At 38.7% G+C, this 15033-nt stretch overlaps 1 protein-coding gene across 1 annotated transcript; it reads left to right on the top strand.

Annotated features, from left to right (window-relative positions):
• The first annotated feature begins 586 nt into the window (after window positions 1-586).
• KRT12 (keratin 12) lies at window positions 587-10565 on the top strand. The gene is made up of 8 exons (XM_001369333.3): window positions 587-1144; window positions 2615-2697; window positions 3605-3761; window positions 6219-6380; window positions 6463-6588; window positions 6932-7152; window positions 8080-8150; window positions 10073-10565. The coding sequence occupies exons 1-8, from the start codon at window positions 587-589 to the stop codon at window positions 10168-10170; spliced, it is 1476 nt and encodes a 491-aa protein (XP_001369370.2). The 3' UTR covers window positions 10171-10565.
• Window positions 10566-15033: the final 4468 nt, after the last annotated feature.

Genomic DNA, 15033 nt, shown 5'->3' on the forward strand with positions numbered 1-15033 from the left:
TGAGTGTTGAAGGAAGCCAGGGGAAAATAAGAGGCAGATGTTAGGTATCAAAACATTTCAAGCACAGAGGACAATGAAGGCAAAGGCAAGGAGATGGTAGATGGAATGTGATATGCAAATAACAGCAAGGGGGCCAGTGTCACTGGATCATAAAGTACATAGAGGGGAATAAAATGCAAGATGAATGTTAGGAAAACACCAGGTTGCAAAGGACTTTAAATATGAATGAAAAATAGAGTTTGGGTGATAATAGCAAAGCAACACATTTTCTTTGCCCAGGTGAGGAAATTCCTTCTGACAAGCAAACTCTACCCCACCCAACTCTCTTCTTTGCCAAACAAATGCCTAATGGGCACCTTTATTTTTGCACCAATAAACAATTTCTACCTACACATATGACTTAATTTGGTAAGGGGATGCTGAGCTGACAAAAGAAAAATAAAGGGCTGAATTTTATTGTTGTACGCAGGTTTGGACTTGATAACTGTGCCACCCACTTCTTTGGGTATAAAAGGCAACATATCTGGGCCAATTTTGCCTCTCTATTTTTCTGTTTTGCCAACTGAGCTATCTCTGCATTGATACCATGTCTCTCTCTGTCTACAATTCTGGAGCCTCCCGCCAAACTTCTTCCCGCAGTGGGGTGGGGGGTCGCCGGCTCAGCCATTTGTCCAGCTCCAGTAGTGGAGGTGGCTTTGGCTCTGGGGCATGCTCTGGGGGTAGTTTCAGTGCTGCATCCATGTTTGGTTCCAGCTGTGGCTTTGGCAGCAGTTCTGGAAATGCCTTTGGAGGAGGACTGGGCAGTGGTTATGGAGCAGGACTGGGCAGTGGTTATGCAGTAGGACTGGGCAGTGGTTATGGAAGTGGGCTAGGAAATAGTTATGGAGGAGGACTGGGCAGTGGCTCAATGGGCATCTCCTGTAGCAATGATGGAGGCCTTCTTTCGGGATCAGAAAAGGAAACCATGCAAAACCTCAATGACAGGCTGGCTTCCTATCTGACTAAAGTCCGGGCTCTTGAGGAAGCAAACACTGAATTGGAGAACAAAATTAGAGACTGGTATGAAACACGCGTAACTGGAGACTCCGTGTCCAGAAATGAGTATGAAAAATATTATCCATTAATCGAAGATCTTAGGAATAAGGTAAGGATATGTCTTGTTATTGCAACATTTGTAGTCATCTGACACCCACATACTTTTAATCTGACTGCTAATATGGACTTATAAATTGAAGGCTTTAATAATTCACCTTTTATTTTAATATATTCATAAATTTTACTAGTGTTAAACAAAGTTTGATAGTATTTGCAATGTTTGCCAAAATTGTAAAGACTTTGTAAAGTTGTAAAGTTTCTTGTTGTTGTCATTCATTTGTACTGACTCTTTGTGACTCCATTTGGAATTTTTTTGGCAAAGATACTAGAGCAGTTTGCCATTTCCTTCTCCAGCTCCTTTTACAGAAAAGAAAACTGTGGAAAACAAGATCAAATGACTTGCCCAGGGTCAAACAGCTAACATCTGAGGTCATATTTGAATTCAGGAAGATGAGTCTTCCTGATTCCAGACCTGGCACTCTATCCACTACATCCTTGTTAGCATCTACTCAATTCAACAAATACTTTATCAAATATCTACTATGTGCCATGGACTGTGCTAAGCTCTAGGGCTACAAAAGACAAGAATGAAAATTGTCCTTGCCCTCAAGGAACTTATATTTTACCATGTCTCCCTTTTTTTTTTAAAAAATGTATTTCTATCTTAGAATCAATACTAAGTATTGGTTCCAAGGCAGAAGAGTGGTAAGGGCTAGACAATGGGGGTTAAGTGACTTGGCCAAAGTCACAAAGCTAGGAAGTGCTTGAAGCCACATTTGAACCCAGGACCTCCCATCTCCTGATCCTCTATTTACTCCGCTACCTAGCTATGATTTTTTTAATGTGAATTGTTTCCTCTGTGAGTGATAGAAAGAACTCTAGATTCAAAGTCAGCGGAAATGACTGAATTTGATCTCTGTGATTTAATCTTTGTGTGATGTCAGGCATGTCACTGAATCTCTGTGGTTTTTTGTTTCCTCTGTAATAACATGAGAGAATTGGACTAGAGGATTGCTAACCAGATTTAGTGAGGAAACCACTGGATTTGGAGTCAGAGAACCTAATGATCTTAAGCAAGTCGCTTAACTCTCTTTAGTTTCCTCTTCTATTAAAAAAAAAATAAAATAAAAAAACTAAGGCTAGACCAGCTGATGCCTAAAAACTTTCCCAGTTGTCTATCTAGGATCTTATGAAGTTTAAGGTCCCTTCCAGCTAAGAGTGTTAGGAAGCTCAAATGAAATAAAGGAAATAGAGCCCTTGGCAAACCTTAGAGCACTATATAAATGTCCATTATCGTTATCATCATTGGGCGCAATAGGGAGAGAGTCAGACCTGAAGTCAGAAAGACTCATCAGACAACTTCTTAACATATAACTTTAGTTTTTAAAAATAAGCAAATTTGAGGACCTGGCAGAACTTTAAATGATATCATTTATTACCATATGTTCTGCCAGTTAGAGCAGAATGTCTGGGCCAGTCTCTCAGTGCTTTTAGAAATCCTTTTTCTGTACTTTTCCAGATTATTTCAGCCACAATCGAGAATGCTCGGCTCATTTTGCAGATTGACAATGCACGGTTGGCAGCTGATGATTTCAGAATGAAGTAGGTGCAAGCCTGTCAAGTCTGACAATGGCATTTCTTTCCTTTCTTTCTCCTTTCTTATTTTCCATTTACAAAGGATAAAACTTTCATATTCCAATACAACAAAGCATTTGCTAGTAAGTAGTGTTGGCAGTCCATCCCAACAATGCAAACGGGAGCTCACTCATGCCCTACCATCCTGGGTCCAGAAGTTCACCCCAATGTTCTGGGTATGTTTCCTTCCTTCTTGCAATCAAATATCTATGGAGAGATGAAAATCAGAAGGAAAGGTGGATTACCACAGGAAATGTAGTATCATATTAAATAGTAACCCCCCCCTCTCCAAACTTGACCCAAAGGTGTGTTTTTTTCAGCTTGGGGAATTTTCAGTGTGGAAACTCCCTCTTCTGATTTATTCTCAGCAACTTACTGGTAATTTGGAGATTTAAAGAGATGCCTGGGAACACTTTAATACAATTTATAATTATATATATATATAAATATAATTTATAATATTATAATATAATATAATTTAAGTGACTTGTTTGAGGTCACACAGCTAAGGAGTTTTTTTCAGCACCATCAGACTCTATGTGACCCATTTGGGTTTTCCTGGCAAAGATCTTGGAAGACTCATCAGATTTCCTTCTCCAGCTCATTTTATAGATGAGGAAACTGAGGCAGACAGGGTTGAATGATTTGCCCAAGGTCACACAGCTAATAAGCTAGCAAGTACACTGAGGCAAAACAAAACCTAAGCTTTCTCTTCTCCAAGAGTAGCTTAGGCCATCTTGTTTCCCTGTCCTGAGATGGATCGCCATTCAAAATGTTTGTGCTAAGTACTGCCCAACCAAATCTCTTCAGGTCGGTTTTGTTTCTTGGTTTTTGACCTCTGACCCCCTGGATCATCTTGCCCTTTGCTTTTAAGGTACGAGAATGAGCAGGCCCTACGCCAGAATGTTGAAGCTGACATCAATGGCCTGCGTAGGGTGCTGGATGAGCTGACTCTGGCCAGGACTGACCTGGAGATGCAGATTGAAGGCCTGATGGAAGAGCTGGCTTATCTTAAGAAGAACCATGAAGAGGTGAGAGGGCATCTATTGTCCTTCCTCCTTCTCTCCCCCTAATCCACTCCAATCGCATTCATATTAAGTTAGTAAGAAGAATGAAGGAAGCTTCTTTTTTTGGCTTCTTGGAGGTGGGCTTGGTTGGGGATGAGAGAGTGAACTTTACTTATGGAATGGAAATAGATTTTGTTATAAAGACATAAAAATGGAGTGTCTGACTGCTGTAAACAGATTAAGTCATGTGCTGAAGGTCACAAAGCCAGTAAGGGTTTGAGGCTGGATTTGAATTCAGGACTTCCATACTCTGGGTCCAACATTCTATTCTCTGTGCCATCAGATGCCTCTATTATGCAGATGATGGTTATCTTGTCCCCTGACCTCAGAGGCTTAATAAGGTTTCTGCTATGAAACTGTAGTGGTTTCTACCAAAATTAGAACCTGCTTTGCGTATTCCAATTCAGAGACTGGAAAAGGTACTGAATTTGGAGCCACAAGTCCTGGGTTCAAATATTGTCTCTATTGCTTATTAGTTATAAGATCTTTGAGCAAATCACTTCTCTGGAACTCACAGGATCATAGATTTAGACTTGGAAGGGATCTCAGAGGCCATTGAGTCCAGAACTTTCATTATATAGATGAGGAAACTGAGGCACAGAAAGTCTAAGTGGCTTTTCTAGGGTCACATCATTAGTAAGTGTCTGCAGTAGAATTTGAACACAGATCTTCCTGGTTCCAAATGGCTCTTATCCACTACTCCATGATTCCATTGATTCCTATGTAAAATGAGGTTGTTTATAAGCACAGTGCTTAGAACATAGTGAGTGCTTGATAAACACTTTATTCATTCATTCATTCATTATACTAAATATAGGGAGGCAGTGTAATATAATAGAAAGTGAAGTAGACTTGTAGTTAATAGATATTATTCAGTCATTTTCAGTCATGTTTACTCTTCAAACTCCATTTTGGATTTTCTTGGCAAATATCCTGGAATGGGCTATCATATCCTTCCCTAGCTCATTTGACAGATGAGGAAATTGAGGTTAACAGGGTTAAGTGACTTGGCCAGGGTCACATCACCAATAAGTGTGATAAGTAAATGAGACAAGATTTGAATCCAAGACTTCCTGACTCCAGGTCCATCCTGCTATTCCCTATACCACCTAGCTTCCCAGAGTAAGCAGACTTGGGTTCAGATCTCACCACTACTGCAGTGTGGTTCTGAAAAGTTCTGTAGTTTCCTTCTCTATAAAGTGAGGGTATTCAGATAAAGTCCCTTCCAAGTCTAATTCCCATATTTCTACATCATCTGCAACAGATCCATTTGGCAGCTAATTGTGAAGTTTTTGAAGACCATTGCTAATATTATAACTGAAATGTAAGATTAAAAATTAATGTAGAATACTCCAAGTATTACATTTTTATAAGATTTATTAATAATAACTTGAAGTAGAGGAAAATGATAGCCTTAGCAAAGAGAATTTCCCAGCCCAGCATGCAGGAGAAGAGAGAAAGAGTATGGGCGGAGGTACACAAACTTATCTTCAAAGCATAAGGATGAAACATGGGTACAAAGGGAAAGGGATTCTGGGAGATGAAGTCCAGGGATACAAGAGTCTAATTACACACAGTGATTAGGGAAGATATATTCTCCTGAATTTATTAATTGCTGATACCAATGAGAAGTGTGGCCTTTTTCTTCGAAATCAGGCTAATATTGTTTCGCTGTATTTCTGAACTGAAATATTTACAAGCAGGGCCAATCCAACCTTATTTGAAGTAGTTGTATATGCCTGGCATCCCTTCAGGTGTTTTTAAAAGGCCCTGCCCTAAAATTTCTCCTTCAGCTCTTAGCTGAAGCTGAAGACACAAGCCTTACTACCTACATGACTGTGAAGAAGTCAAATGTCAGGAGGAAGTAAATAACACTTCTGCTATCCTATGAATCGGAGAATGCATAAGCTTAAAGCACTATCTAAATGGTGATGGTGATGAACAAGGATGGGTTAAGTCAGCCAGGAAAGTATACTTTGTAAAAACAAAAAGTATTACATTCTATCTTAGAAAGAATACTCTGTATTAGTTCCAAAGCTGAAAAGAGTAGGCAATGAGGGTTAAATGACTTGCCCTAAGTCACAGAGCTAGGAAGAATCTGAGGGTAGATTTGAACCCAGGACCTCCAGTCTCTAGACTTGGTTCTCAATCCTCTGAGCCACCTTGCTGCCCCTGGCCAGGAAATGGGACACAGTCAGTCAAATCACTAAACATTTGTTAACTATGTGCCAGCCTCTCTGTTCAGTGCTGGGGCTATGGGGGAAAAGGGGGGGGCAAAAGATATTCCCTCACATCAAGGAATAGAAGAGATAGAAGAGAAGAAGAGCTAGCCAGCATGGAAACAGCTATGTACAAGTAAGCTACAGATGGGATACGCTGGAAAAAATCCACCGAAGCATCCTTCTTTCTTGCTGTTCCCAGGAACTTCAAGCCATCCAAGCTGGAGGGCCTGGCCATGTCAGTGTGGAGATGGACGCGGCTCCAGGAATCAACTTAACCAAACTCCTAAATGACATGAGAGGGCAGTATGAAACCATTGCCGAGCAGAATCGCAAGGAAGCCGAAGCTTGGTTCATTGAGAAAGTGAGTCAAGGCACCATGCCAATTTGAACACATGAACTACAAGATTCCAATGATTGATTTGATACTTTCTCTTCTATTTCAGAGTGGAGAATTAAAGAAGGAAATCAGCCACAACACGGAACAACTCCAGACAAGCAAGAGCGAAATAACGGACTTGAAGCGCACACTCCAGAGTTTAGAAATTGAGCTCCAGGCTCAACTTGCTATGGTATGAAAAAGCATTTGTTAATCGTGTTTCTAACAAAGAGGGCAATGGAATATGGAAGAAAGAACTCTGATGGTACAGTCAGAAAATCTTAGTTTAAGCCTCCTCTCTGCTACTCACTATCTATATACCTTGGGCAAGTCACTTCAACTTTTTTTGGCCTCAGTTTCTCCATCTATAAAATGAAAATATTAAACTATGTGAACTTTGCTTCTAGTTCTCAATTATAAGATTTCCCTGTACTATCCTAATGTAGGAGTAAAAGCAATTCAGATTATTCCTCTACCCTAAAGCTTCTTTTCCCCTGCTCATCACTGAATTAGTTTCATTATTCACTGATATGCAGAAAAAGTCCTTTGAAGACACCCTGGCAGAAACAGAAGGTGGCTACTGCAATCAGCTATCCCAGATACAGTTCCAAATTGGCAGCTTGGAGGCCCAGCTTTCCCAGGTGAGATGTGACATGGAGCGTCAGAATGCAGAGTATGAACAACTCCTAAATATCAAGACCAGGCTGGAGATGGAGATTGAGACCTACCGACAGCTGTTGGAAGGAGAACTTGAAGGGTAAATAAGAAATCTGAAATGGAAAATGCAGTTTTAATATATTGGTTCACCAGTGCAGTCATTAAGCTTTCTGCCAGAATATATGAAAGAAATCAGTCTGACATTGAAAAACTGTTATTTGGGCATGATTTGTATGACCTACATCAGTCAGTCACCAAACATTTTTTTAAGCCCTTACTCTCTGTCTTAGAATCAATACTGTGCATTGGTTCCAAGGTAGAAGAGTAGTAAGGGCTAGGCAATGGGGGATAAGTGACGTGACTTGCCCAGGGTCACCCAGCTGGGAAGTATCTGAGGTCAGATTTTAACCTAGGACCTCTCATTTCTAGGCCTGGCTCTCAATCCACTGAACCACCCAGTTGCCCCTCAAACATTTATTAATAGTTAGCATTTACATAGTGTTTTAAACTTAGCACAGCACTCTACAACTATTATTTCATCTGATCTTCACAACAACCCTGGGACACAGATATTATTATTGTTATTGTCTTACAGATAAGGAAACTGAGGTCAAGGGAGGGTAAATGATTTGCCCAGGGTCACACAGATAGTAAGTATCTGAGGCCCTCAGGTCTTCCTTATTCCAGGTCTGACATTCTATTCATTGTGCCACCCAGCTGCCCATATTAGGTAAAGAGACCAACAAAGGGTCTTGGCATTGTAGAACTACGTCACAAAATCAGCAATCGCTGTGTCTTTGATATAATTTTCTGTCTCCTCTAATAATATAGCACTTTAAAGGTTATGAACTCTTTTATTTATATTTCATTTGATTGTGACAGCAAACCCATGAAAAAGGTTGCACAATTGGCTCATACTAACAGGTTTCAGAGGCAGGAATAAAACCCAGTTTTCTCAAGGTTCACAAGACCTGATTCTAGAAAATATGAAATGGCAATATTATTTTTCTTCTTCTTTTCTATGCAGGAATGATGCTGTTGAAAATTTAAACGTGCCAGAGTCCAATTCTCAAGCGCAGTCGATTGATTCTTCCAAAGGTGGGTAAATTCCCTGAGATACTATTTCAAAGTCTCAGAATATCAAATACCAAGCCATAAGAGATCCATTTGGAATCACTAGTTCATGGCTACATTTCTTCTTAATATGGAATCCAGAAAAAACATATGTACTACTCCTATGCAATAAGTTAATTAGTTCATAATATATGATAGCCATTGGCCTGGCAAATCTTGCTGTTTTAATAGCTATTCTGAATATATTAATTAATATTCATTTTTAAATTAACAGGTTTCTTTTTCATTGGCATAGAAGGTGCCATCAATGAGAAAGGAGAGAATTCCTAACTATTCCTCATTCTCAGAGCAGACTTTCTCCTCATCTTTACCTCTTAGGATTCCTTGTTTTTTAAAAAATTCAGTTTAGGGGCTATATTCTTGGTAAGATTTTCCCTCACTGAATTGGGAAATACCTCCAAGGCCATGTAGTCAAAACCCATAAACAGAATCTCCATCCCAGCACACCAAAGAAATGGCCATCATGCTTTCCCAGAAGGCCTCCAGTGAAAGGGAATCCACCATTTCTCAAGGCAGTCCATTCTACTTTGGGATTTCTCTAAGGATTAAGAAGTTTTGCCTGTCATCAAACTTAAACTTGCCTCTTTCCAATTTCTCCTGATCGTTCCTAGTCCTGCTTTCTGGAAACCAACAGAACAAGTTTAATATTTCTTTTACTTGACAGCCTATTGAGTACTTGAAGATAGCTATCATCTTCCTTCTACCCCACCCTTTCCCACTCTCCACTCCACTTTGTCTTTTCGTGGCTAAGCAATCAAGCTTCATCAGTCTTTCCTCATATGACATGGGATCTAGGTTGCCCCCCTTGTGGATATATGCCAATTTATCAATATCCTTTCTAAATACAGAACCTAGAAATGAGTAGGTGGTCTGGATTAGGAATTCTTAACTTGAGCTCCACAGTAGGAATCTGGCTATAGATTTAAGGGGGCGGGGACATGAATCTGGAACTTTGAATATTTCAGTAACTGCAGATCAATAGAATTAGTTGCCTTTGTAGCCTTGCCTATTTTATTTTATGCACTTAGAAACATTATTCTGAGAAGGGATCCACAGATTTCACCATGGACCCCATAGGAGGTCTATGACCCACAAAAAAGTTACATAGATGTTGTAGGGAGATGTGGTCAGTCCAGGGCAGAATACAATATAGACATCATGCTTCCAAAGTAGCTTTTTTGGCTTCCATAGCATAATACTGATCCATATTGAGCTTGCAGTCCAGTAGAACTCCCAGATATTTTACAGATTAACTGTTATCTAGCAATGTTTCCCTTCTTTTGTATATGCCAAGCCAAGTTCCTGAAACTAAATGTAAGACTTTATATTCATTTTGATTACATTTCATTTTATTAGATTCAGCTCAATTTTCAAGTCTACCAAGGTTTTTTTAGGTCCTGACTTTGTCATTCAGAATTTGCTAACCCTTCTAAGTTAATGAGATCTAAAAATTTGATCTATACTTTTATCTAAATCACCACTTAAAACGTTAAGTTGCACAGGGCCTTGGAAGCAGGAAGACCTAGCCCACTTCTCTCTTTTCCTGGTATGCCCCAATCATGCTTGCTCTCTCTCAAATCAGTGCTTCATCTTTGTCTTTGTACCCATAACCTGATACATGGTAGGTGCTTGATAAAAGTTTGTTGAATTTAATTTATTGTTGAAATGCATCAAAACATTCATAGGTTCTTGTCTACTTGGGCATAAGCTCCTATTTTTAAATAGCACATAAAAATAATCTAACGACAGTTTAAATTTTATAGATTACCCCTGCTGATACCTTATTTTCAATGCCTAACTGGAAAAAAAATTCTCTCATATTTTAGTTTCACACTTTAAAACAACTCATCTTTTTTTTTTTTTTTTAACTACCATTTTGTCTTTAGACCCAGCCAGAACCAGGAAAATCAAGACAATTGTGCAAGAGGTAGTGGATGGGAAAGTTGTTGCCTCTGAGGTTCGAGAAATTGAAGAAGAAATATAAAGCACCAAATTAGCTGTGAATATCGGTTCCTGAATCATGAAGGAGAAATTCACAAGAAGAAACAAGACCATTATAAGGCTCTTGGCTTTTTATCAGCTAACTCATTCTCTGTGTCTTTCTGTCCCTGCTAATATTGTTTTAAAGAAAATGAGCTGTATTCTCCTTTAGTTCTTTGTAGTCCTTTGGGATAAGGAACATTCTAATGGAAGCCAATATAACCTTTTAACAAATGGATTTTGCCTTTTAATCTTCAGTACTCAAATTTAATTTAAGGCTCATGTTTCTGTTAACTGGAGGATATAGAGAATGAAAGGGAAAGAGGTAAAGTAGAAACAGGTGAAGAAGAAACAGTCAAGTTTAATTTACTGATATTCTCTCTTAAGCCATGTGAATGAATAGAAAAATCATTATAGGTTTGTAAAATAATTTTTAAAAGGTAATACTCTCATCTTTAGTTATTCTATGCATTATTTCTTTAACTTAAAACAAGATTGCAAATATGATAGTATGTTAGTAAGTTTCATATATTCAACATTTATGATTAAAAGAGACAATATATATTTTAAAGTCCAAAGAGTCTGTGATGAGACTGGGGAGGGTCAAGAAGAATGAAAGTTTGGGGTTTTGCTTTTGAGTCTATTTTTAATGAGTTTTACAGAATCACAAAATGTTCTGAATTGGAAAGGGCTCAGAGATCATCTAGTACAATCAATACTAGAATAAGAATCTATTCTCAAAAAGCCTGAGAATCAGTCTTTGAAGCATAGCTTAAAGAACTCCTATGAGAAGGAAATCACTACTTCCTAAGCCAACTTTTTCCACTTTGGAACAGCTCTATTTCCTAGGAAGCCTGGATTGTCCTTTCTGCAAATTCCACATAAACAAGACTAATCCATCTTCAGTTAGTCAACAAGCATTTAGTAAGAATCTAAATATAATTCAGGCACTGGGCTAAGTGCCAAAGATTCAAAAGAAGGCAAAGGACAGTCTCTGTTCTCAAGGAGTTCACAGTCTAATAGGGGAGAAAATAAGCAAAAAAACTATGTACAAAGACAGTATATATGTACATACATATGTATGTACAAGATAAATTGGAGATAATCAATAGAGGAAAGGTACAAACATTAAGCAGAATCAGGAAAAGCTTCTTCCCAAATGTGAGTTTTTAGCTGAGACTTGAAGGAAGCCAGAGATTTTAAACAGAGATGAGATAAGAGAGTATCAGTCATGGGGGGCAGCAAGTAAAAATGGTTGGAGGAGGAGATGAAGTATCTTGTGGGAAGAACAGCAAGAAGGCCAAGGTCAGTAAGGTAGTAGAGTACATGGGACAGGAGAGGAGCAGTGAAAGAAGTAAGAAACTGTAAAGGATGGAAGGGACCTGGTTATGAAAGGATTTGAAAACCAAGCAGAGGGTTTTATATTTGATTCTAGAGGTAGTTGGAATTTGTTGAGTGGTCAGGAGGGGTGACATGGTCAGACCTATGCTTAAAGAAGATCATTTGAAGTGGGAAGAGACAACCCAAGCAATAAGCTATTTCACTATTCCAGGTGTGAGATGGTAATAGTCTGAACAAGGGTGGTGGCAGTGTGGTGGTGGCCAGGATTTGCCAAAAGATTGGTTGGGGGTGGGAGGGTATTAAAAGAGAGTGATATCCCTTCAGATGCTTGAAGATAGCTCTCTTGTCCCTATGACTTTTCTCTTCCAACTAAATATTCCTGTTCTTTCCATCAATTCTCATCTGACATGAATTTAAGGCACTTTCAGAATCCTATTTACCTTTTTTTTGGACAACCAATTTATTAATATCTTTCTTAAAATGTAAAGTCCAGAACTAAACACAATACTCCAGGTTTTGTCATACCAGAGCAGAGTACAAAAGATCTAACACTGCTCTAGTACTGGATATAATGTCCCTCTTTCTAAGCAGCCACTAAAAGGAATTTCTTGACAACAAAATGATAGATATTCTTAATGAGAGGCAGCATAGTTTGGTAGATAGAGAGTTGGTCTTGGAAGCAGGGAGACTGTGGTTCAGATTTTGCTTTTGACATGCGTGAGGCAGGACAATACATTTAATTTCCCAATGGCCCACTCAATTTAATCCTAAGACCATAAGTTGCGAAGTAAGTGTCCATTTCTACTAGTAGTTTCCTACAGCAGTGAAATCATAAGTGTGTTTTTTTAATGTTTTGGTGGCTTTAAATTAGAGGATTTCAACTTTTTTAATCTAATTTTTATATTTTGAAAATTGCATGTCTCCTTGATTAAACAATAAAATGTTACTGACATAAATACCAGGAAAATAAAAATAAAATTTAATTTGTTGCTAACAATCCATGGTATTTGTTGGGGTAGGGGGAATTATTGGTTGTCTGTGATATTTAATAAAAAAATTAAGTTTTGGATAATAAAGATGAAGTTGGAAGAAACTATAAGAGTTATTGTAAACTCTCTACTATTTTTATGTTGCTCTTTTGATTACAAATGTAATAATAGTTCCATGGATGAATGATAACAACTGTAGTATTTGTTTTCAGACAGTAGCCTTTATTATGGCTGGTAAAAAATCCACCACTAAAGACAAGAGAAAATTGAAAATAGAAAAGTACTGAATTCAGAAATGGATTGGCATAAAAGTTTCAAGTAACAAAATAATCAATCTATAACAATATCTAAAGCTCACTTTAAAAGACCCCAAAGAACCCAAGCCAGGATCTGTGCCTATGATTCCATTCATGGAACACAGAAGGGAATGCCCTTATTTAATCCAAAAGAAACTAGAAGTGCAGTACAACGTAGTGGTAAGCATATTGGAACTTGAGCCAGATGACCCTGATTTTTGTTTGTTTTTTTTTTTCCTTTGGGAGAAAAACTGGCAAGCAAAGAATTGCTGCAAGGGACCCAGAAAGGCAACCCACATCCCAATGATAGCACACTCTGGTTGCGCTTATACATTCTCCAAGTTCAAACTATTCTAAATAACTAAGGTTATTTTAAATCAATAAATGTTAGAATAGACCATAAAAGGTGACAATTTTTTTACCTGTTGCAAGGGTGCCATCTTCTGGCATCTCAAGAAATAAGTCTTAGAAAAATTGAGAAATCTATAAAAATAATTTTAGATGTTTAGGAAATTTCTAAAAGCAAGCCTTCAGAAAAGAGTAATCTCAATTTTTAGAGCAATATTAATTCACAAATGAATGATTTACACACAAAGCTTACCCAGAACTGAAGGACCAGTTTTGTGTTGTTTACAGGGAAGTGGAGAGTAATCAACTATCTGGGAATCAAAGCTTCTGATGTCAATCTGAAAAATTCAGCTAATGAATATACTTCTTTTTCTCAAATATTCAAATAATTTAGACAATGATGTACAGTTTGGGTTTTCCATTGAAAAACCAAAAATTCAAGTGAGCAAACATTCATCACCACCTAAAGATACTTTGCATCCTGGATGCTGGAGAAAATACAAAGGTGAAAAATTAAACACCATTAGTGCCTCCCACTAAGCTTGCAATGTCATAGGGGTGATGTGGTCACAAATTACTGTGTTGCAATGAGAGAGGCAATAGGGTATAGTGGATAGAGAGCTGGCCACAGGATCAAGTTCATATTTACAACTGAGTATCTCTGCCTGGTAGTCTTGCTGAATTAAGATACATTTATTAAGCATTTACTATGTGCCAAACACTGTGTTGGCATCTTATTCAATATGCTTTTTAACCCTTACTTTCTAGCTTAAAATCAATACTGTGTATTGGTTTCAAGACAATTGAGCGGTAAGGGCTAAGCAACAGGGGTTAAGTGACTTGTCCAGGGATCATACAACTAGTCTGTGTCTGAGGCCACATTTGAACCCAGGACCTCCCATCTCTGGGCCTAGTTGTCAATCCACTGAACTACCTAGCTGCCCTCCAATATGTTCTAAAATAAACTCTCCTTCCCCCCCCCCAAAAAAAAACTATTCCTTCTCCTGACTTAACTTGTCTATTTTTCTCAAATTCCACCTTTCTCAGAGTTATCTGTGTTTGAACATTTAGAATCATCTTTGATTTTCCCCTTCTCTTCACCACTCTATTGCCAGGTTAGTGGAGAGAATGAGGAACTTACAGGAACCACAAGTAGATGAGAAGCTAAGAAGGGTGTCTTGTAGCTGCTAGAGATCTACAAAGTTATTCCTGTTGAGCCAAAGATGTGGGAAATATCTGGCTCTGGTTGGGGTTAAATAACACCAGCTACTCCACAAGGGGCTGAACTTAGGATACTTAAGAAGAATGGTAGGCAACTGGTGCTCTTGTACCTGAACAAGCCAACCCACACCTGGTGAGGAAACAGACTGTGATGATAGTATGAATGTGCAAGATTAGATGGGTCTGGAAGGAAAAAAGGTGGTTTACCAATAAGGCTGGGATTTCTTGATGAGGGTTTTCTGTTGTGGAGGGGAAGAAAATGTGACTGTATGGTTAGGTGCTTGTGATTCTCCAGGACCTACAACAGGGGACTCTGACTAATTATACAGTTGTGTTCTAGACACAGCCTAGAACTGCTGGGATTTAGAACTGAAAGAGATCTTAGAGACCCTTGAATCCAACTTCTGCGTTTTATAGATGAGGAGAGAGAGAGAGAGAGAGAGAGAGAGAGAGAGAGAGAGAGAGAGAGAGAGAGAGAGAGAGAGAGAGAGAGAGAGAGGGAGGGAGGGAGAGAGGGAGAGAGAGAGAGAGAGAGAGAGAGAGAGAGAGAGAGAGAGAGAGAGAGAGAGAGAGAGAGAGAGAGAGAGAGAGAGAGAGAGAGAGAGAGAGAGAGAGAGAGAAATTGAGTGATTTGCCCATCATTATACAGCTGGTAAGTGTCAAAGGTTCTCT

Source organism: Monodelphis domestica, chromosome 2, assembly GCF_027887165.1.
Source record: "Monodelphis domestica isolate mMonDom1 chromosome 2, mMonDom1.pri, whole genome shotgun sequence".
NCBI lineage: Eukaryota > Metazoa > Chordata > Mammalia > Didelphimorphia > Didelphidae > Monodelphis > Monodelphis domestica.